At 41.5% G+C, this 23,460-nt stretch overlaps 1 protein-coding gene across 1 annotated transcript in view; it reads right to left on the reverse strand.

Moving 5' to 3' along the window:
• Positions 1–22,851, reverse strand: part of megf11 (multiple EGF-like-domains 11) — a 70,083-nt gene extending 47,232 nt beyond the window's left edge. Inside the window, 5 exon segments of the mRNA XM_022190163.2 lie at positions 1,467–1,567; positions 1,995–2,096; positions 3,766–3,880; positions 6,461–6,592; positions 22,623–22,851. Coding sequence (XP_022045855.2) covers positions 1,467–1,567; positions 1,995–2,096; positions 3,766–3,872 — 310 coding nt within the window. The 5' untranslated portion in view covers positions 3,873–3,880; positions 6,461–6,592; positions 22,623–22,851.
• Positions 22,852–23,460: the final 609 nt, after the last annotated feature.

A 23,460-nucleotide genomic window follows, 5' to 3' on the forward strand; every position in this document is an offset into this window, starting at 1 on the left:
GAGAGAGAGAGAGAGAGCAAGCAGGATTAAAAGGCAAACACTCTTGAAGCATTTCTGACTTTTAATGAAACAGACTTCATGGGGAAAGCTACACTAAACTAACAATACACAAGAGGGGGATATTTTACATTCAGTAAACAACAAAATGTCCTGGAATAGACGACTTGAGTTAATTTTGGGTCGATTTACTCCATAATGCCCCCTTTTGTCACTGCATGCAAAACAGCTCGGGGAGTACAAATCTCTTAATCCTGGTAGTGAGAGTGCTAGGATTAAAAGGGAACAGTTTGCAAAGGCAGCAGAAAGCAAACACTGCCCTCTCGGCCCTCATCAACTCTGCCTCCCCGCTTCACCTGAAGGCAGCCGGGTCAAAAGGGGGTGCCGGGGGGGCAACTGTTTTCTCTTTCCGCTTTATTTAGTATGAAAACCAAACTAAATTATACAAAGACAATGCGGAGAGGCGCCCCCACAGTTTGCACATTCACCTGTTTAACCCTCTGAAGAGCCTATTATTGAGCAAACGCCTCCATCGTCAGTTAAATGGTTAATGAATACATTATTGATCAGTCTGAACTTCACTCTGCAAAGACCCCCATATAATCACACGGGCTCTTACTCTGCACCGGCTGGCTTCCTCTGGATCTGCTGCCCTGAGGCTAGTAAAGCCTAGAGAAGGACGAGCTCAGCTGTGGTCAAAGAGCAAACCCACACGGCAGCAGTCATTGTATCAGAAACTCCTTCATGTTGCAAAAGATGTAGGAAAGTATTAAAGTGCAATTCTGGTCTTATTTAAAGGGAATAAAACATTAGGTAAGGCAGGAGTATCAGAAACATAACTCTCAGAAGCTATATGTCCTGTCTTTATTTGACCAAAATGCAAAAATATTCAGTTTGATGTGTGCGAGTAAAAATAGAAATCAATGACCATTAATGAAGCTATAAAAATGACAGTGAGGGATTGTTATTAGCATATTGCTACAGTCCAATTTTCAAGGCTTCTGCTCTTTTTAAGTTATTGAATTCTGGTGCGATTTTATGGCGCGGTGCTTTACCTCTTCAGTCTGTAACCAGCACCCTCTTGGCTCGTTAATTTTTCTCATTGTTATACAACTTCAATTAAACCGACTGGGGCTGGGAGAGTGAGGCTGGGAGCAGGCTACGGCATAAAATAGTGTGCTATCTTGTTAAATCATGCTCAATCATATTAAACTGAATAAATTCACATGGATGGCGGCATGCTAACAGAGGAGGCAGTGGCGCAGTGTTATTGGACGTTCATGATATAGAGGATCAGACTGAAGCGCAGGGGTGCAGCGGCGGCCCGGTGGGGAGTTGTCGCTTTATCTACAAACCACCCACAGTAAAGATCAATCCTAATATTTACTCCTTTTTCTCTAAATGTCCAGTAAATATAACCTGGAAAATGTCATCAGTGTCGACAAAGCAGTTTAAAAAAGGATACTCACGAACGCACAAGTCTCCGCTCTCAAAGTAACCAGGGCAACACTGCGAGCGACGCCTATACATGGTCCTCACTCCCCGCCGGTAAGCCGTCTTATAGCTGATCCTGGAAAAAAAGACATACAGAGACAGCTACGTGATGTAAAGAGTGACCCTTTCTGAAGGGCAGGAAAACATGTAGAGGGTAAAGTGAGTTGATATGTTTTTGTTATTGCCAGTTTTATAAAGTACAACGAGAAAAACAAATTGAAAAGAAAGTGAAATTGTGGCTCCTACATGAAAGTCAGTATCTGGGAGGCGACTCTGTGTACTTATCCTGTCTGATGTGCACTATAATGGAGTGATTAAAATTTAACATCTTCAAAACAAGATGATTACAGTCAGAGGCGTCCCGGCTCTGACTACTTCTCCATCAGCCACATTAACAAGGATACTTACTGTGGCCTTTACAGACTTGGTTCTTAATTTTGGGGGACAGTTGAGGTTGAACCATTAAAAAAAAGGAACAAAGCAGTAGCCTCTAACAAACTTACCTGTGTCGTGTGCATTTAAACCAGTTGAGGATGTCGGTACATCTGGTGTAATAGATCTGGTCAAATGGGTGAGCGTAGGATTCCTGGACAGTCACAGCGTAGCTGAAAAACAAACATGTAAAGACACCAGTGACAGAAAGGAGGACAGGACTTGTATACAACTATGAGGTCATTTCACTTCTGCTATTTTCTACTATTTAAGTTCCACTACATTTCAGAAGGAAACTCAGCTACATCTATCTGACAGCTATGGTTCCAAGTTTTTACTTCAATCTCACATGAAAACAAAAACTTGGATTTAACCCATGTGAAAAAAGGGAGTCTTTAGAGGAGGGTTCTTTGTCAGGTCTTGTCAGAGTTGCTCTACCAAACAGACATTTCACCTTTAAATGTCTACTATGGTTTCATTTAAACAGTTTGAAGTCCAACTGTGCAAATTAACCAGTATTTCACAAAAATTAAATAAGCATCAAAAACATTTTTAAAATTTGTACAGCTTCCTTTCTGTCTAATTTATCATCCAAAACTCAGATTAATCCCATCCCCTTCATTTGCTGGAAATCACTGTACTAAACTATGAAAATATATATAAAGTAGCCAAAAACAGCTCAACCTCAACCAGCTACAACAGGAACATTAGAAATCTAGTAAGAATAAGAATGATAGGCTATAACACATCTTTTCCAGGTGCTTTTTTCTGCAGATCAGATGCTTTGATCTTGATAAATGGTTGGATGTTGGATATGTATTTGTATTTATATAGCGCTTTTATCCAAAGCGCTTTACATGATACACACTGATGGCAGGAGCTGCCATGCAAGGTGCTAACCACGACCCATCAGGAGCAATTAGGGGTTAGGTGTCTTGCTCAGGGACACCTTGACATGAGCACGACGGGCTGGGGGATCGAACCGCAACCTACTCTACCCACTGAGCTATGCCGCCCCGCCTCTTGATGCTTTATGAATTTCATTCATAATACTGCTGTACTTTTATTCGAGTAACAGCAAGACTTTTACCCGTAATGGGTTATTTTTAATGTGTTGTATTGATAATTTTACTTAAACAAATGATCTAAAAAATTTTCCACCAGTGAAAGACACTGTTAAGATATGCTCCTTTTGAGCTGTTTGGAAAAACAAAATCAACAGCACAGAGAGCCTGTCAGTGGAAAAAAAATGTCCCAGTAAAAATGATACAATAAATTTTTATATGCGAAGAAAGTATATGTTTATGATATATGCAGCTAGAGAAGTCCGGTGATATTGGAGGGCCTCAGAGCCATGAACGCGGCCCACTTAGGGAATTCATTTCGATGCCAACAAGGTGGAACCATGATTCCTAAGTACCCTCACCTTGGTCAGGCAATAATCCAGATAATATATCTTCACAGCTTTCTTTCCTCCCCTTTGCATCGAGGATAGAAATTATTCCTGCTTTTTTCTCATAAGTGACACTGGCCAGCACAGCTAGTAATTATTCAGGCTCTATGGTTGTCACGATTGATTGGGATGAGAGTACATTGATCAATCTGCCTGCGCATTTCATTTGAAGCTGCAGCTCCTCCCATCTCTCAGAGCTCGGTGATTTGAGCTGTGCGAGATCGATACTGCTGTATGGACTCCGACAGTAGATCTTGAACTTTGGTTAAGAGCAGATACACTGAAAAAGTTCAAGTCGGTCCTTGGAGTCTGTGTTCTCAAATGAATGAAAATTAACATTCAAAGTTCTAATCTTAAACACTGTGGTTAATACTAGAGGGTGTGCTCACCTCTCCCAGTGGCTGCAGACGTTGGGGTCATCCGGGTTGAGACTCAACACACTTGTGGTGAAGCCCAGAACGTGAAACAGGGCCAGCAGCACCACCGTTGACCTCATCCTTCACTCTGAGAAGGGAGAAGGAGAGAAAGACACATGCTTGAAAGATGGATCAGTTGTCAGACTGGCCTTTTAAATATGAAAGTATTTGTCTCTGGAAGCACACCTCTGGTAATTTCATAACATTTACAGGATTAGCCTGACATTTGGGGAAATACACTTGAGAGCTGTATAAAAGAATCTTACCCACTCTCGTGTTTGCACATTAAATATAAAGCTACAATTGGCAGTAGTTAGCTTAGCTTAGTATAAAGACTAGAAACAAGGGTGAACATCTAACATGGCTCTGACCAAATGGCAAAAAAAAAAAAATGCTTAATTGAGTTTTTATATCTTCTTTGTACTACCTGTAGAAACAGTGCGGCACAGAACTATATAAAATAGCTTGATAGATAATTAATAAACTTCACTATTACTTACTTACTTAAAAGCAAAATGCTGGCAGGAGATTTACAGCTAATTTGTGACTGATCTGCAGCAAAGACTTTAATGTGCCAAAAAAGTTTTCCAGTGTTGGCCACTAGTGACAAACCTTCAGCAACAATAGAAGGAATGATTTTCTTGGCACTGTCGCACTGACACAATTGTTTTCCCACTGTCTCCTCATGAGAAGAAGACTGTAAGTTCAAACCTGCTTGTCAGGTGTTCTCTCTGTATTTGATTCCTCCAGATATGACCACGTCTGAAAGAGTACGCGTAAATGTTCACTGATAGTCTGTGCTGACTCCTCAGCGGACGTCTGCGTGCAGCCAAAAATTTGTAACCACGTGAACTACACATGAATCAGGAAAGCAAGTGGTGCTTGTACCAAATGTTTGTTAAGAGGAGAAATTGTAGAAGCAGGTTCTCCATCATCCACGTCAACCTGTGCAATTAATCACTGAAACTGTTGTAATAAAAATGGTCGCTGCCGTACTGCAGAGAGGCCTTGATTTCCATCAATAGAGCCCAAACAAAGTAGGAAGTCCTGTGCTATGTCTGTCCAATGTGCTAGTCACACCTTAATGAAGTGCTACAGCCTGATCTGTAACCAGCTACTATATCCAAAAGTGCAGTCAGCCTTTCAGAAACATTCACGGGCATCTCGAGTGTTTTTCTGTTTTCAATATGAGGGGCAATGTGACCATGAGGGTAGCAGACTAAAGTGGACCTGTAGTAGTATGAATGGAACTACGAGAGTGTTCACTATCTGCTTTAAAAGTCTGCATCTGTCTGTGCACACACAACTAGAAAGCATTAAGTGGCCCTTGCTGGCTTACTAATGTCTGTACAGTCGGTACATTTGATTTTCAGTGTGAATACACAGACTGCACACATAAAAATTTGTCTGAACACACAGTTTGAGGTGCCACGTGAACCCTGTTTCCAGTCTTTGTGCTAAGTCAAGCTAACCGATTGCTGGTTATAGTATTATAGTTTAAAAATGGCAAGCATACCAGGCAAGCAAATAAGCGTGTCTTCCAAAATGTCAGACCTCTCCTTAAAGAAATAGTGATAGATCAAAAAAAAAAAAAAAGATGTTGATACATATTTAAAATTGGCTGCTGTGTTTTTTTCATCTTGGATAAGACCTTCAAAGAGGCACATGTTCTCTGGTTGGTGAATACCTACAAAGATGAAACCTCCCTGTGACAGTGACAGAAGTGCTGATTTGTTCAGCCCAGCAGGTTATTTCATCAGACGTGTATGCAAGAGCATATATGATCAACAGAAGCGACACTGATGGATTCTCCTCACATGCACACCTTAGCAAATCATTACAGAAGTGTGAATGGATAACGCATGTATGTCTGACACAATACATTTCTTATAAGGCCTGAACGCCACACGCACACACAGCCGACATCGTATTCTGAGGATAAATACGCAGACATCTGACTCCTGAATCCGAGTCTGCGTGTCTTCGTATGTCTCAGTTTGTGGTGATAGCACACTTACGTGACAGTGTGTCGAGTGTGCTCTGCATGTACCTCGGTGTGTTATAAGGATGTGCTCAATATTTCTGAGTGACTGTACCCAATAACACAGGCATTCACATGTTCAGCTAATCTTCTGCATTGATAGCCGCATGTAGTTCACTCACAAGTGAAAGAAAATCAATCAGACCTCCACTTCCTCTAAGTAGCAGTTCATCTGTACAGGCAGAGGTTAAAGTCATGTTCATTTCCTTAACAGGATGATTAATCAAGATACACACCTGTTACCAGCTGCAGCTGCTTTCATATTCAGGCTCTTCTCTGAAACAGTCCTGTTAAATACTACAGGGACACTGTTTGATGGACTAGAAAGCTTTTATTGTTTCTGTAGTTTGACCACCACCCTTTCACATTTTTCAGAATGACTCTAGACAAGTGGAATACTTCTTAACTTGTCACATTTTTCATCTCAGTTCTCATTCACAAGGGTGCAGCGTGAGGCCGAGAGGTGACAAAATTAGGATTATCCCCAATATGTGGCCAGATTAAATGAATCAATGGCTTTTAGTGGTTGTTGGAGTGATGGCTGCAAGCAAATTAAGCGCCACGGAGCCCTTGAAGGAAGAGACAGTGACAGATCTAATAGCCAGAGGCACGTGACCTTAAGCTCACCTAATCTTACAGCCTGTGGTCCCTGGGTGGTTCTCGCGGCTGCTGAGGGGGCTCTCGAAGCACGAAGTGACAGAAGTGCCGCTGTGCTCAGATACACACACTCGCTGGGAGAGGTGATGACAGGTCACAGATCTGTGGGAGAGAAGAAAAATAATGAGCTTATGATGACACACAGAAGACACATGGTTCCCTGCTCGCGCTCACATGGATGCACGCACACATGCTCATAAATTTCTGATGGGATCAAGAATCTCAACAGGCATATAGTTCACAAAAGCTGCTCTTGAACGGCCAGTTTACTCTGCGCAGCCTCCACATCCGACCACACAGTTCTCATTCTATTTTCTAGTTCCCCACCTACCTGGTATCATCAGACACACTAGGTTACCCACAGGAATAAAAGCCTACATTAACTCAAGAGGGGCAAATACAATGAACTCTGTGCACACTTCAAACACTATGAGTGGCTTGTCCACAGTGTGACAAGATCATGTTATCCGTGCTCATTAACAAAGCCTACACAAGGGGTATTACAACGATAATGCAGGCAAGAGAACATTGATGTGTTTATCATCGCTTTCACTACACTGTTCTTAATGATTCGTCCAAGAGGTCAGGGGGCAGTTTGGAGATTCTTGTGCCCTTCGTTTGCTGAGAATCCTGAATTAAGCTGTAAACACATGGTCAACAAAATAACATGTCTGGTTTTGTTCTTGGCTAAATAAATAATTCAACACAATTTCTTTTGCATATAATCTGTTTCTAAAGCCCAACTAGACAATGAGACGGACCGCTGGAGAAGGGCTGTAGGTAGACTCATCATAGCTATTGTACTTACAAATAAGGTCATTTAGAGATCTCTGTTGGGTAATCAGAACTGAAGGTAAATTTGCAGAGGTATCATCATACAGCTGGCTCCACCACAATGCACTCCCACTGTTATTATAATGACAGCTGAATAGTATTAACACTGGATTACTGGAACAGGGCTTGAGCAAAATTGTTTTTTTTTTTCCTTTTTTTGCATGCATACATCCAGACCTGCTCAAAATGAACCACAGTAAAATGAAGTGTCTTACCTAAATGTGCAATTGATGAAATATAAGCTCCAAATTAATTTATAAGATTATGCTTTCAATTAAAATCTATTTTTTAAGTTAACTATATGGAATGAACTAACACAATCAGCACAATTTAGGTCCATTCAAAGTCCTCATTCATCCTCTGATGGTGCATTCACTGAGCGGCAGTTGTAAAACATCAGGAAACTGTGGTGCTGACAGGGAGGAAAGTGTTTTTCCCAGCAACAAACCACAGCTGCAAATTAGGATTTGAAATCAAACCCTGTGTAAAGGTTTAATGCCAAATCCGTCACTGTTAGATCTGGTCACAATCTACCTCCAGTGAGATATCTGTGTGCAGCACAGCATGTGTCAGTGGCAGCTTAGTGACTTTAAAAATGTGAATGTCAAGGACAAAAGAAGCTCGCTGATATTTTGTCATGCCTGAACGCATCCTTGCCATTTCCTTCAGTGTGGGTTTTAACATTTGAATGCTTTTTTTAAAGACAAACTAAATCCACTTCTAGTAACGTTACACTGGGTCTAAGGAACTTCTGTTCATTGCTGATTCTGTATACAGCATGTCTGAACAAAGAGAACTGCATAAGACAGACAAGCTGGATCAATGACGCTTATCACTCGGGGCTCTCCTGTATGCCTCCTCCCTGCATCTACTGAAATCCCTGAAAACAGTCCCTTTTTGTTTTCACTTCAAACGCGCTCACTTTACACCAAACAAAACGCTCTCTGGAGACCTTACTCACCCTAAATGAATTTCTCTCCTGTTTCGCTGCTACTTTGATTACTGGGCCTAAGAAAACCTCCCAGTCGCTGAGCCGCTGCATCTGATCCCGCTGACAAACAGCTGAAATAGCAACATCGTTTACGGTATTGATGTAGACGTGAGTGCAAAGTACGAGCGGCAGAGTATAGAGCGAAGGTGCATGTAGGATGTAGTGTATGTGATTATAAGAACTTCTGGATCTTGACATGAACACCCACAGCTACCATCAAACACCTACCTGCAGGAACATTGACACTGATGAAACAGAGCCACCTTTGTCCTCTGGGCTGCCTATCAGCGGAGACATCTGCATGATTAAAGTCGTGTGTCTTCAGTGTGTGACTTATTAAAGTGCAATGCAATTAACCACCCTGTCCCCTGGCTGACCAGCTCTTGCACTCTTCCATGAATTGATGCTCAGCAGGCATGACTGACTAGCACGAGTTAGCTCACCTCCCATCTATGGACCCCGGCTGCTTTTCAGGCTCATCTCTGTGCTCTGTTTATCACAATGCTTGGTTTCATCTTGCTGCCGTTAATTTACATCTACATAATCGAAACCAGTCAACGGAAACATCACTTGGTATTGCAATCTTGTCTGGAGCAGCATGAGAGAATGCCTGATCAGTTGTGGGCGTCAGAGTGTGACTTGTCTTTGCGCAATCAGCCTATTATCCCACCTCTAAATTCAAGCGGAGGGCTCATATACAATTTTTATGAGAATTCTTCCAGCCACTCAATCTGTTTTGTAATCACTACTGAAGGATTCCCGCAGCAACCTAATTTGGAGTGATCTAAAGGTTACAGGTGTAGCCTCGCAGCACAGAGTGCCAATAAGATAAGCCCCACTGCTGGCCATCGCTGTCTCTTGCTGCAGGCTATGAGTCATTAAGAGTCAGGCCTCATTAGAGGGGCCATGGTGTGGCGCATCACAGACACTGGTTCCCCAGGTTTCAGCCACATACCTGAGCGTCTGATGTGTTGGAGGCCAGAAAGAGAGGACAACGGCGTGCCAGGGGACATGCTGCTTCTCTGACAAGCACAGCAACAGCACAAAAACTAAATCCTGAATTGCTGGTGCTTACTGGTTAAAAAAAGAGAAAAGAAAAAAGAAAGAAAGAAAGAAAAAGTTAAAGCTCCACTATATTTTTTTATGCTTACAAGTAGGCTATTGTGCAAAATGCAATTAAAGGTTACTTGTACTCTATTTGAGTATTAATTTTTAGCCTAATACTTAGACTCCACTCTGCACCTTCGGTAGTTTGATACAACTGCTTTCCTACTACCTGTCAAAGTCACTTTAAATCACTGTGCCTTAAAATGTGTAAATATCATTTACTGAATTTTAATTACATTTAGTGTTCCATAGATTTTAAAATTAGAAGTGCTTTTAATTTTATTGTACAGCAAGTTTTTTGTCAGTGTATATACTAACCTTTAATTTTAATGTTACTAACCTGCCTGTCCTGTCTTTTTGTTATTTATGTTGCATGTAAGCTGTTGAATGTTTAATTCCCTTGGGATTAATAAAGTATCTATCTGTCTATCTATCTATTAGAGGAAACTGTATTGATCATGACAGAATATTGCTTATCTACTGAAGAAGATTTAAAAAAAAAACATCTCATGTGAAAAATACACCCAGATCAGCCCCAACATTAAAACCAGTGACAGGTAAAACGAATAGCATTGACTATTTAATTACAGTGTCAAGGGTGGGGCATATTAGGCAGCAATTGAGTAGTCAGTTGTGAAGCTAATGTGTTAGAAGCAAGGGAAATGGTCAAGTGCAAGAACGTGACTGACTTTGACAAGGGGAGATTTTGATGACTAAACAAGTGAATCAGAGTATTTCCTGGTCTTGTCATGTGTTTCCAGTATACAGTGGTTAGTATTTAACAAAAACTACCCAAAGAAGTACAATCAGTGAACCAGTGACAGGGTCGTGGGCCTCCAGGACTCACTGATGCGTCTGAGGAGTTGAGGCGGGTCCATGTGGTCCGATCCCACAGAAGAGGAACTGAACCACAAACTGCTATAAAACACTGACACGGACTAAAGTGTCAGGACACACAGAGCATTGCAGCTGGTTGTATATGGGACTGTACAGCTTCAGATGGGTCAGAGTGTCTGTCGTGACACCTGTCCCACTGCTAAAAGTGTCTAAAACACACATGCGAATATCAGAATTGGACCATGGAGCAATGGAAGGAGGTGTTCTGATCACGTGAATGACCAGATGCCTCATACACCCTATCATGGTAATGGTGTTGCTTGATTACGATGGGAAAATGCAACCAGCCATACCACAAGATGTTGACTTGGCCTCCAAATTCACCAGAACAAGTCTGACCCATGGAGACCCCACCTCTCACTTTACAAGACAAGGATCTGGTGCTTGAGGACATTTTCAGAAGTCTGTGGAGTTCATGCCTCGACAAATCAGAGCTGATCCAGGTGGTTTTAATGATCAGCACAAATAGCCATAGATTTTACAGTTTCTTGTGACCTTGGCTCCATACCATCTCAACCAGCGGCAAGATTCAAAATATGACTTACCTTCGTACATAACTCAATATTGAGAATGAGATAACATAAAATGTAGTGATTGTTTCCCTCATAATAGGACCAATAACTTGCTTTTATACTTTAAATACATTTATCTATATTGAATATATGTTTGAATGTAGATGCTTTTATACATTATTATTTTCACTTTACTCAACAGTCTTTTCTTTACTTTCTCTGGGTTTCTCATTTTATTCCTCTCTGCATTCACATCACTTTAAAGAGACCAAATACATGCACTGCCATGGCAAGTGTACTGAAGTCATAAAGCCCCAGAGGGTGTTTGTCGCTGCATTTATGGGAATTTCAGTAATGCTGACAGCATGAAGTGGAGCCAAGGCAGCAATGTCTTACACCTGATCTGTCTCCTGGGCACTTTTCTTTTTATTACACTTCAATGATTAGGAATGCCAGGTTGACAAGATCCAGCGAAGGATTAAACTCACAATCTCTCAATCTCAGACTGGACACTTCTGCTAAAACGCTGCTTCGTTATGGTTACGGACATTAGTATTTCAACCCATTTTTGAGGACATACATTATACAGAGCAGTAAGAGAATTTTTGGCAGCTTTAGTTGTGGGTTCTTGCATAAGATTTTCTAACAAGAGAATGAAGATGGACAAGACGGACAGAAGACAGACGTGTAATATTTATATTATTAGCACGCACAACATTCATATGTATGCAGGTTGCAGTTTCCTAAGAGAGAGTCTTAAAACTCAGCCATCACAGACCTCACTGGAGACTGTGCCTCTGCTGAAATATTCTCATAAGAACAGTGTACTGTAGGCATGCAGTAGAGTGAAAGGACTGATTGGTTCTACACTAACAAAATCACAAAGAAGTTTTAATTACATCAACCTAATTTACTGTAACATCTTCAAATAAGTCAAATGAGCATTTTTTTCCCTCATTATTTTAGCTCAGACATATTTTTAAAAAATCTTGCACAGATACATATATAAAAAAACTATCTAAAATATTTAATGTATGTTAGTTGAATTAATAATTAATTAACCAATTAACAGGATTTCAAATCGGTACTGCAGCAAATTTACTGTGGAATGTCAAAAAAGTTGGAAAAGAGACAGAAAACCCAAACACTGATATGGGTCAAATGCCAGGCATGTACATTCTTACATTTCCCGTAATACAGCAAAGTAAAATATTTCATTCCTTGATAGATTATTATGTCCACATCTTGCAAAAATGGCATCCTCAGTTTGCAATGTGGGCTTTTTGTTTTAAATCTCTAGTCAGTATGATGTTACTGCCTCAGTGCTGACAACGCTCAGTCAAGCACCACAGAAGAAGAAGACAAACCATTCTTTCAGTGTCATAATTTCCCTATTTCAATGACCAAATGATTCACTGATTGAGAAAATAATCAGATAATTCATCACTAATGAAAACTAATTAGCTGCAGGCTGCAGGCTTTCCATTATATGGTGGGATAGAGATCATTTGGTCGAGTTACATTGTCTTGTGTTGAGCCTTCAAGCTTTGCATATTTGTATTTTGTGGTGAAATATTACAATTCGGAGATCACAATATCAGACTGGGTTAAAAAATAGTGCACAACAACAATATAACAATATGATTGCAATACTTTATGAAAGTCAGAAAAAATAAAATTATCCGTTAAATTCATTTTTGAACACTTTCTTTATTGTGTGTTTTTTTTCTCTTTATTGACAAATGAATTAGACTATAAATTCATATCTAGAGAGATGGAGAGAGTGTCTGTAAAAATAAATAGAACTGTATTATAATTGTATGTTGGAGTATCAGCCAGATAGTTACTCATATGGGTTATTTATGATACTATCATATTTGTATTATTAATATCCAACCATCCATTATCTCCACACCACTTTATCCTGTCAGCCTGGGGCTAGAGCCTATCACAGCTGACAGAGGGTGAAAGGCAGGGTACAGCCTGGACAGGTCTCCAGTCCATCACAGGGCTGACATGAAGAGAGAGAGACAACCCAGCAGATTCTCACTTTCAGCCAGTTTAGAATCACCAATGAACCTAAGAGTGTCTTTGGACTGTGTGAGGAAGCTGGAACACCCAATGAAATATTATTAATTTGATGTCAATTCATTATTAATTTCTTTCCCAAATATTATGATTGTTGTCAATATCAGTATATCACAGCGTCCCTAATTACAATCAATGTTTAAAGTGACTCTACAAAGTACAGATGACCTTAATCCTGTGAACGTGTTGATAAAGTCAAGGGACCTATCAGCGGTTAAGAAAATCCTCAGAGAAGATTTTAAAGTTGTTCAGCCGCTGCACTGGACCATCAGAAATCACTCTCATGTGACTGCTACAGCAACAACACAACTTTCATGACTGTGATTCCTACTTGGTCGTTGAGGCACCTGGGAAAATGCTGTGCGTCGTTTAACAGGAGCTTAATTCTGCCCACATGGTTTATTCATGTGGCGACCGCTGATATCACGACTCTCATAAATCACGCAGTGCGGCATGCTGGACGTCCACACGCTCAGGCAGGGCTCACTAATCTCAACACCATCTTTCATCTGAATAACCTTGCCTTACCGCAGGGCAGGCCAACACCAGACACAGCCCACTGGAGGGAGGCTCTCCTCATACTTTTATTTCTTTCACTCTGGGCACAAAGACTTTCTGGAGCCTGTCGGAGCAGACGAACACTGTCCTGTGTACTCCCAGTCTGCCCACTCTCAACCACAGGCAATAATGAGAAGTTGCTTCATGGGCATCAGAGAAACTAATCTAGTCTAACATTAGCTTTATGAATGTAGAATCAGACACACAGGGGAGTAGAGCAGCGGAGTTGGTCCAGCCATCTGTTCAGAAGCGGTTCAAAGAAAGAGCAGAAAATGTGAAACTAATGTGAGTAAACATGATCATCAAATATAGATAATAGAACAGAGCATTGAGCAACTTTGCCCTCGTTTTTCTGTTGCTCTTTTAACTGTCAAAAATGATCTAATCTTTTTTGCAATTAATTATATTTGGGTTCGTAACATAACAGGAGCACAATCTGCAGTCATAAACATGTCACCAATTACCAGCTTTAGGCAGACATTTTCCGTAAGAAAACCAATTAGTGAAACAACACCACTTAATGAACCAAAATAACAAAGCCACTGATGTCACGTAGCTCTGCCTGCTGCTTGGGATAGTCACTGTGTTTCACCCCATGCTTTTAATAACAAACCCCAGGCATCACACTGACAGCCAAATGCGTTGCAGCGTACTCTGCACTACGTCTGCGTTCTCTCCACGGCCTGACCACGGCCTCCTGCTGCCACGAGGAGGAAGCACCAGTCAGGCTCCTGCATGCACCACTAAGGCTCTCCTTCCCCACAGAAGACAATTAGCCGCCCTGTGACTGATCACAAGTAATGAGAGCTTCTGGAGAACAGTTGGACATCTTTGGACAAATTAATGTGAGAATATTAGCCTGTTGAACCTTCTGCTCTCTCCCACCAGGATCGTTTTTAGTGGAGAACGAAAGTGGACCACTCTATTACTCAACAGCTCTCTGATCAAGGAAGCACAACCACGCGATCGTGAACACTTAGCAGCCAAGATAGTTATTACTGTGCTTTATTTCTACAAGTTCTGCGGAGCAAAGGCCAAGCTCAGCGGAGGTACAGTGTGGACAGAAAAACAAATGAAAAGAGGTACTAGATGGTAGGAGGCACTGAACAGGCAAGTAGAGTCTAGCTGAGCAGCTCGCCATGAAATGCTGAAACAACAGCACGGCTGCCAGGGCAATTTTACACCCCAATAGTTTCACACCTCAGCCACCAACCCCTTCCAACTCTGAACCTTGTGTCTTCTTTGTGTCTTCATTTATTTTGTGTCAGTGTCCAAGATGTGAGAAGCCAAGCAGTGAGAAACTCGTCCCAAATGTCGTAGGGTAAGCGGTGTGTGAAGCAGACGTGGGGAGCAAGGAAGAGAGAAGCCACGGCGAGAGGATGCACTTTGCTTTCAGTGCAGACGATCCTCCGAGATCTCCAAAGATGTGTGCGCTACGCATTAGAAGAAGCACACACTTTACGTGAAATTACTGCTGTTGTAAGTTTTCTTCGTTACAACAAAAAGTCCTGCGTTCAGAATGCTTCTTAAGTTAAAGAACGGCAGGGCAAATGTAGTCAACGCATCGATGTAAAAGTAAATCAAGTTAAAGGGGTTCTGCAATAAAATGCCTGATATACGTTACTGATACATTTAATTACATTTTCAGCAAGCAGCCTTTCACTAGTGTAGCTGGTCAGCTGTAGCGATAAATATTTTACAGACATTCAGGAGTGATCCTAACATAAGGGTCAGGCCCTCTACGAAGGGTCACAAGACAAATCAGAGTAACTGATATGATTAGCAAGACAAGAGAGAGAAAAAAATTACGTAAAAAAGATATTTTTGGAGTTTGATTTGTTCTCAGTATTTCATAACAGAAGAGGCTATTGAAAAAAGTGAGAAGAGGAGAATTATTTTAGTGGAACTGCTAATGACATCTGAAATATAGCGAGAATTCCCTAATTGACAGTGATTATGATGGGGTGGCCTGTCATAAAGTGCAAAATTACAACTTTTTTTTACAGTAAAATCTTAATTTGTGAAGTAACTAGCAATTGCAGCTGTCAAATAAATGCAGACAAAAGTAGAATATTTCTCTAAATGGCGAATAGGAAGAATAAAGTAGCAGGAATACTCAAGTACACTACAAGTATCTCAAAGCAGCACACAAGTACAGAACTTAAATATATTACCTTGGCTGATACACCACCCCTGACGCAATATAGTCTGGTGTTTTAACAACCAGTCAAGTGCAGGTCAAACTTCACAGAAACTAAGGAGACTGTGGGATTTCTCTCAAGGAGAATCTGTGTACATGTAGGGGGAATTTCTTTTCTAAAAATAAACCTATTAGAATAAAACATCAAGTCTTTATGTTCGACTAAAAGCTGCACCTCCTACATCGCTCTCCGGATCAGCAGTGCACTCCCTCTGCTAGTGAAGCACATTAACCTTCCAGATCACTAGTCACTAAAAAGAGGGATGACTTACCATCATGGTTATTAAATCTGAAAATATGCTCCTGCAGCCTGTACGATGCAACCAGGTGATCTCAATTTGGTGAAATGAGAGTTCCATCAGCTGGATTTGCATTAAAGATGTATGCCCAATTTTTACCACCATGACCTTTTAAATGCCCTTGAATCCAATTGAGCAAAATACGCTTACTTAGACTGAATGCATTAAAAAAAATGAACAAAAGATAGGAGCGCATGTGGCTGTGTTCAGCCCGCCTTATGAATACACAAAGAAGATGCCTGCTTTCATCCCTGACATGACAGACTTCAATTAAACCATAACGTAATTGAAAATGAAAATCCAAACATAGATCCATCCATACATGGAGCCAGCGGAAGTCGTCATTAATTTGCTTATGCAGTAATAACAACTACAAACAATGTGCTGTAATGTTTTCTGTATAAATCATCGGCTTCATTAGAGGGTCACATTGTTAAAACTAACCCTGCAGTGTAAAATACAACAATATAATTGTGTCATATATCACAATTTTATGCATATCACAGTGCAGTACAAATAAAAATGTCATGCACTCAAACACTATAATAACAATGTATACATCCTGTTAGATGTACTTTCAAATTAATGATATCTGTGAAATAGTTCTGCCCTGTTTTCTCTCCGCAGCCAGGAAAAAATACAAAAACAACACAAGGCTGTTTAAATGCAGCTTTCTGTCATCTCAATGTGCACCGCTTTGTGCTGTATACAAAAATGCTCCTTGCTGTAAATTTTGCTGCATCTCTTTTGTTCTTCCTGCTATCATGCGGCTGCGGCCAGCAGGACAGCCGGACGCTGGTGCCGGAGGTGGCGAGTGTTTGTGCCCTGGCCCTCGGCTCTCTGGACAGGTCTGAGTGCAAAGGAGATGGGACACTTGGCTGGCTGCTGTGTTATTCATGAGTCACCCCTGTTGAGTGGGCTGTTATTCAGCATCCAAATCCCAGATGTGGTTCAATCTGTGCTCCATTCAGTGTCCTGACTGCTGGCCATTGATCACAAGCAAGGTACCCGGGTGCTGAATAAGCGCAGGGGCTTTATGTTATAGGGCTCAAAGCGCCTCACTGATAGCACAAAGATCCATCACCACACATTGGAAACGGTCCAGAGTTTTCTCGCAGGAACTGATCAGACAACTTGAGAGGAGACGCATCTACAACATTTGTTAAACAGACATAGCGCAGCATGTGGCTGGGGTGTGACAGCAATGTGTTATACGCGAGGTATTGATGAAGTGTAGAAACGGAGCAGAGCGTTATCTGTTTTCGAGTCAACCCAGAAATACACACTCAGCACATGCATCCCCAGCAACAGGCAGAGAGAAAATACTATGATGAGGTCCCTCTGTGAAAGGTGCCAGAAGCAAGGTATCACACTCTAATAGGCATCATACTATTAATGGACAGTTGAGCACAGTGAATCATTTGTCTACTTTAATCATCAATCACATATGGGCAGCCAAATGTGGCACGACCACAACTCTCTCCTGTCTGCATTTGTCAGGATGATCATCCATCATTGATCATCCTGCAGAATTGCTGCATAATAAGAAATAATCATTACCATATCAGTTAGCCTGCTGAGACATACAGTACTAAAACAGTGGAGCCTACGTAACAATTTATGGTCTAAAGAGTTCATGTTCAGGTCGCGTTTCTCAGGATCAGTCTTCTCAAAATGAATTTGACCTGTCAAACCTCACACACTACATCTTTCTCATGTTATCACCTCAGATTTCTGACTAAAATCTTATCTGTTTGACTGAGGAAACAGTCTGAAACGTTCACGACACAAGATGCTGGGGAATGTTTAACCTCTGTTTAACACGACTGGGTATTGCTGGGATTTTCTATTTGGCAAGTATTAAAAATTGCCTCGTTCTTTGATCAGACTGATGAATCATCTTCTACATAATATTTCTTGGGACTTTTAGAAAATGAATCACGTCCATTTTAACTCATTTTCTCAACAGTTTAAAACACTCTTAGCGCCTCTCAGTACCTTTTTGATGCCGTCAAATTAGCATTAAATATTAAATTCGTGCATGTTTCTGACAGGGCCATATTTCAATTCTCTCCTTCTGTTCAACATCCTCAGCTGTCTGAAGAAAAGATGAGCCACAGTCGCTCACTGAATAGCTGTGTTTTTTATAGCCCAAATAAGTGATTAAATCACTTTTAAATTCCATCGTAATTAGTAATAAAAGGCAGTACAACTCATCTGCGAATGTAAAGCAGTGAGTAAACTGAGTAAAAATCCTATGCCTGAGATGGAGAGTAGAGTTTTGCTGTCTCAGGCATAATGATGAATAATAGCCTTATCAACAAAGCACAACGCATCCCAACATGCTGAGATGTTATCACTGCTCATTTCCTCAGCTTATGTATCCTGTATCTCTGGTGGAAAATGTGTCGTGTGGTCCCATCGCACTGTAACTGACAGCCTAGTCATGTCTGAATACTGGGGCTTTCTGGAAGGGGTCTTTTCACAAGACAAGAAGGGAAAAAGTGGCAGATGTAAGCAGATGCATCAGCAGTATTTGCAAAAAGTCACCAAATCCCCATAAGGGACATGCTTGTCATTAAAACAAACAAGAAAAGAACTGATGAGTGCATTAATCAGAGCCCGGCCAAGCATCGGCGCAGAGCTGTAGTCCATGGCGTTCCTCCCCAGGACTGCACCTGAGGGAGGGGGGATTAACACGGCTCCACGCTGGAGCTCCTGTCGGAAATCTGCCTGAGCTCATCGTTTCTGCTCCTTGCTTCCAGGCTGTGACTGGATATCAAGCTCAGGCAATCTATTCCCCTGCAGAGCGTTGGCTGACCGGCATCAATGAAGCACATTGTCGAATTATTAATTAAATGTATGCAAGCATAATCAGATGCAGACATAGTCAGACCTTTGGGACGGCTAACATAGAATTGAAGATTAATCTAACTTGCAGATGTCTTCTTATTTTTCAATGTCAGCCAGCTCTGCTGTTTTTGGGAGGAAAATCTCGCGGCCTTTAAAATTTAGCATCAATTTGCACTTATTAAACTTTGTTGTGATGCAAGACATGCACGACGATGACTTTTCCTTATGATGCACACCCACAAGAAAAGACACATGATCATTAAAAAATATTTACCGTAACAAACAGTTTAACACTGGAGTATATGCTGCAGCAGAAATGTGTTCACACAAACAAGCCAGATAAGAAGTGGGTGTATGCAGTAGTATATATTGCTTTCATTCCCTATCCACAGTGCAAAATGTAAATGCCAGAGCTTTCAAAAGTAAAGCAAAGTCCAGGTCCTGGCTCCATATATTTCATTAACTTTTGTTAATGTAGTTGCTATGGCTCCAGGGTATTTGCTCAATGCTCAATGCACTTTTGCTGAAATAATAAGATCTATCAGTCACCGCAAAGCAAAAACAGCTTAATTTGCAGAATAAAGGTCATTCTAGCTGCTACTTTTGAGGGACTCTGGCAGAGAACAGTGTTCAACAACAACAAACTCGAACAGAAACTCTGACCAGAAATATTACAGGGTACACGAGCAGTTTTAAAAATCAGTGTCAAGTCTGTAGCGCTGAGCTGACTTTTCTGATTTGCCCTTGTGAACCGGACCCAACCCACTCATTATCCCACAGTACACAGCAGAGTTCTGCAAAGCCTGATGCGCTGCTGGAGACATTTCACACTGCCTACAGCACATCTGGCCTGAGGGGGAAACTATGTCTAAACATATGTGCTGATAAGTGTTCCCAGAGCCTTTAATTCATGTGTGATTAAGAGATTATTGAGCCTGCGTGGGTCCTGAACAGCAGCTGAGCAAGTGTTAATTGCATTTGTTGAAAAAAATAAAGAATGAATTGTGCTCCCTAAATCAAACAGAAATGCAAATTGTATGCACACACTTATACATTCTTTCTAATTTAGAAGTTGAATGGCTATGCAATATAAAACTCCTAGCATGGAAAGCGATTTTTTTTCCCTGTTTGCCAATAGAATGTGTCCTTGCAAAGTGAGAAAGCTGTCAGCCCTCCACAGCCACACTCTTTCATTAATCAGCACTAATTAAACATATCGATTGAGCCAAACATCAGGATTTCCAGTTGAAAAGGTTTAGTAGACTGTAAAGCACACACAACAAAAAACTCCACCAAATGCACAAGCCACTTATGAACCCTCGAAGGATCCGTTGCTTTGGAGGAGCTCAGAAAACAAGACAAAGAAGTGCCTGCTCATTTCTCATTAAATAACGTCAGAATTCACGGCGTCTCTGTGGCAAATGTCGTCCTTGGTTCTGCCGAGAGCTGGAGCCACTGAAGCCGAACAGAGTATCAATTTGTTTTCAGGCGGCGTGACCTCTCAGCGGTGGAAAAAAAGTTGCTTGAAATCACAGCGGCCTTCTAACCCTGGAGGACCAGCAGATGGTACACAACCTGCAGATGACGTGCTTTAATGAAAAGCCCTCAGCTTCATTTGATGGGGAAAATAATCTAAATAATCAAGTGCATGCTACACCCTGACAAACTAAATGAAACACTGTATGTGGGTCCAAAAAAGATGATCTGCCTGCATAACAGATCTTAGTTATTTTTGTTCAGACCGTTCTCCACACGTAAAATGTGCGTATTAATGCTATGAGACCATCTCCACTCTCTCGTCTCACTGTCCAGGAAAAGCCCTCAGAGAAAACCTCTCTAATCTCTAAATTTGGTGGCCATTTGTCAAACGATCTGAAGGATTAAGAAAATTCTCCTGCTTCTTCAACTAAAAACAATCACTTAGAAATCCATTGAGTTTTTCAAGGATTTATTGTCACAAAAGGTGAAAAACAAGGTAATTTCTCTGCACTCGGGGTGAGCATTGCATTTTGGATACTCAATTTTCACAGCACAATTATAAAACAAGAATATGGGCTTTTTGTCAACTTGTTTGACAGTCTAAATTACAGCTACATGGAAATAATACACAAAGAAATACAAGAGGGATAGCAGTCTACTCTTTCTGTTTCCCAAATGTGTCGCTTGAATGGATTAAAAATAGCTTTGATGATGAAACTGATGGTCTCCCTTCTTAATACAAAAGCAAAGAGTATTTGTAAGTTAAACATGAGTTTGGGTGATGCGAATTATTCATTTGCTGATGCGGATGTGTTGTGTTTGTGTAGTTATCTCGGGGGGGGGGGGGGGGGGGGGGGGGGGCAAAGAATGAAGAATATTGAAACCATGAAGTGGTTCACGACTGTAAATGTGTATCAGACAAAGGCACAAAAATCAAGACTTAAGAGACAACAAAGCAGAAAAAGGCAACAAAGCCGAAGCAGATCTTACTTTCTGAGGACATGATGTCTCTGTACACTCCAGGTGTCAGTCTCAGGGTCACAAACAAAAACCTGCATTGCTGTAGTGCCAAGGTGCATTTATGATAAATGACTTTATGACAAATTGCTATAATGCAGGGAACCCATGCGGAGTGTCTCCGACAACGTATGCAGCTCCAACGGGGCAAAACAACAGCAGCTACACAGGGATCCAGCTGTTTCAAGAGCTGTTACACATATACCGCTTATGTGAGTATGTGTGTGTGTGTGTGTGTGTGTGTGTGTGTGTGTGTGTGTGTGTGTGTGTGTGTGTGTGTGTGTGTGTGTGTGTGTGTGTGGTATGGATCTGCCACTGATGTGATAAAAAACTATTGATTTTATAAAAGGACTTCTTGGTCTGTTTATCCCTCCACAAAGGAAATCAGCAGCAGTAATGATTTCATTATTAAACCATGGTGCAGATCTGCTCATTGACTAATAGACTAATGCAAGTTTAATCAGCTGCTTTATCCTGCACTCCGTTGTCATCTAGTGGCTCAAAAATGACATAACATTCTGCATGTGATTTTTTTTTTTGTCCCCCTCCATTCTGCACAGTTATAATGTTCATCACAGCTGCCAGAATCCCTCCCAACATTTGACTTTGCAGGGCAAAACATTATCTCAAATGCTCATTGGGGGAATTAATCTGACAATGAGGCAGATGCTGTGAGACTGGAGTTCAGATGGCCTCACTTAAATCAGTTCATGAATCAGCCTTTAAACTTATCAGAAACAGGAAAACCAGCAGCACATAAAGCCAAGATGGAAAGTAAAGCAGTTTAAATGTATGGAAATCCTCAGCATCCAGCGCATAACAGCAAGGTTTTTAAAAAGCGCCCCATCCTCAAACTAATAGTTTTTAACGGCAGGGCTGAGAGGCTTGAAAAACAACAGGCTACACGGCTGCAGCGGATGGAAGAAAAACTCTCCGGGATGATACAGCCCTTTTCTTTGGCACAGCGCGCACATTTCCACGGGATAGACTCGCCAATAGCCTAATTAAATAGAAAGCACTATTTGTCACATCAACCGGCAGCAGCAGCGCTCTCCAAACCGCGCAACTTACTGCGGGGCCCCGCTTCCACGACACAAAACTAACAGAGAAATAAATGCAACAACAACAAAAAAAGCCAATTTATCTCTTTTAAACAAACATCTGCAGGGCTGTTTATCGCCACAGATGCCGTCTCCGGTGCTGATACGGTCGCTGCAGCATCATCACAAACCTCCTCTGATGATTAAATCAAGCCCGATTATGTGGGAAGAAGCAAAAATATTGCATCTGAACTCACCCTCCGGGGAAACCTGGAAGTTATCGCCCTCGAGAGAAGAGAATTCAGCTGGTCCAGAGTGCATCTCCCGTCTTGAGTTAGAGGGGAAACTCAAAAAATAAAAAGAGAGGGGGGGAAACAAAACGCAGAGCAGGTAGTTTTGGTGGAGTTGAGGTTGACACTGTGCAGGTGAGAGGAGACGAAGCCGCTTCCTCCCTCTCCTCTCTCCTCTCCACCCGGTGAAGCGCGGCCCACTTTAAACTCTGCTGACGTCATGGGTGCTGATGCTGCCCCCCCACCCACCCATCCATCCACCCAAGCACCCACCCACTCCCCATCACCCAGCCCTGCAATTCTACACATGCAAACACACACTGTCTGCTCCTTATACCAACAATCTTTAATATTCCTACAGCAAACTGCAACAACAACCTGTAGGACACATCATACTTTCAAGGGAGCATCTTCTTTATCCAATTCCATACAGGATTATGAGTCTGCTTTCTATACATGGCTCAAGATTATAAGGTGAAAGTGGCTGAATTGCCTGGAACAGCGTAATTATAATAATTAGATCTTATATCTTTCTGCAAGAGTGCACACCTCAGTTCTCCCGTGAACCAGAAGGGGGGGGGGGAAAGTCACATCAGATAAAATGAGCCTTTTCTTCAGTATTCACATCATCGTTCAAATCCACCTGCGCTGACACGCCGTCGCCTGCCTGTGACAGGTTTGAGCTAAAGTTTAGAAAGGAAGTTCACCAAGTCTTTGTGGCTGTGAACCCCAGCCAAACTTGAGGATTCAGTGCACTGTCTTATAGAGTACTATCACACCGCAATCTGGAGATTCACCTTTTTGA

This window comes from Acanthochromis polyacanthus, chromosome 8 (genome assembly GCF_021347895.1).
Source record: "Acanthochromis polyacanthus isolate Apoly-LR-REF ecotype Palm Island chromosome 8, KAUST_Apoly_ChrSc, whole genome shotgun sequence".
In the NCBI taxonomy this organism is placed as follows: Eukaryota; Metazoa; Chordata; class Actinopteri; family Pomacentridae; genus Acanthochromis; species Acanthochromis polyacanthus.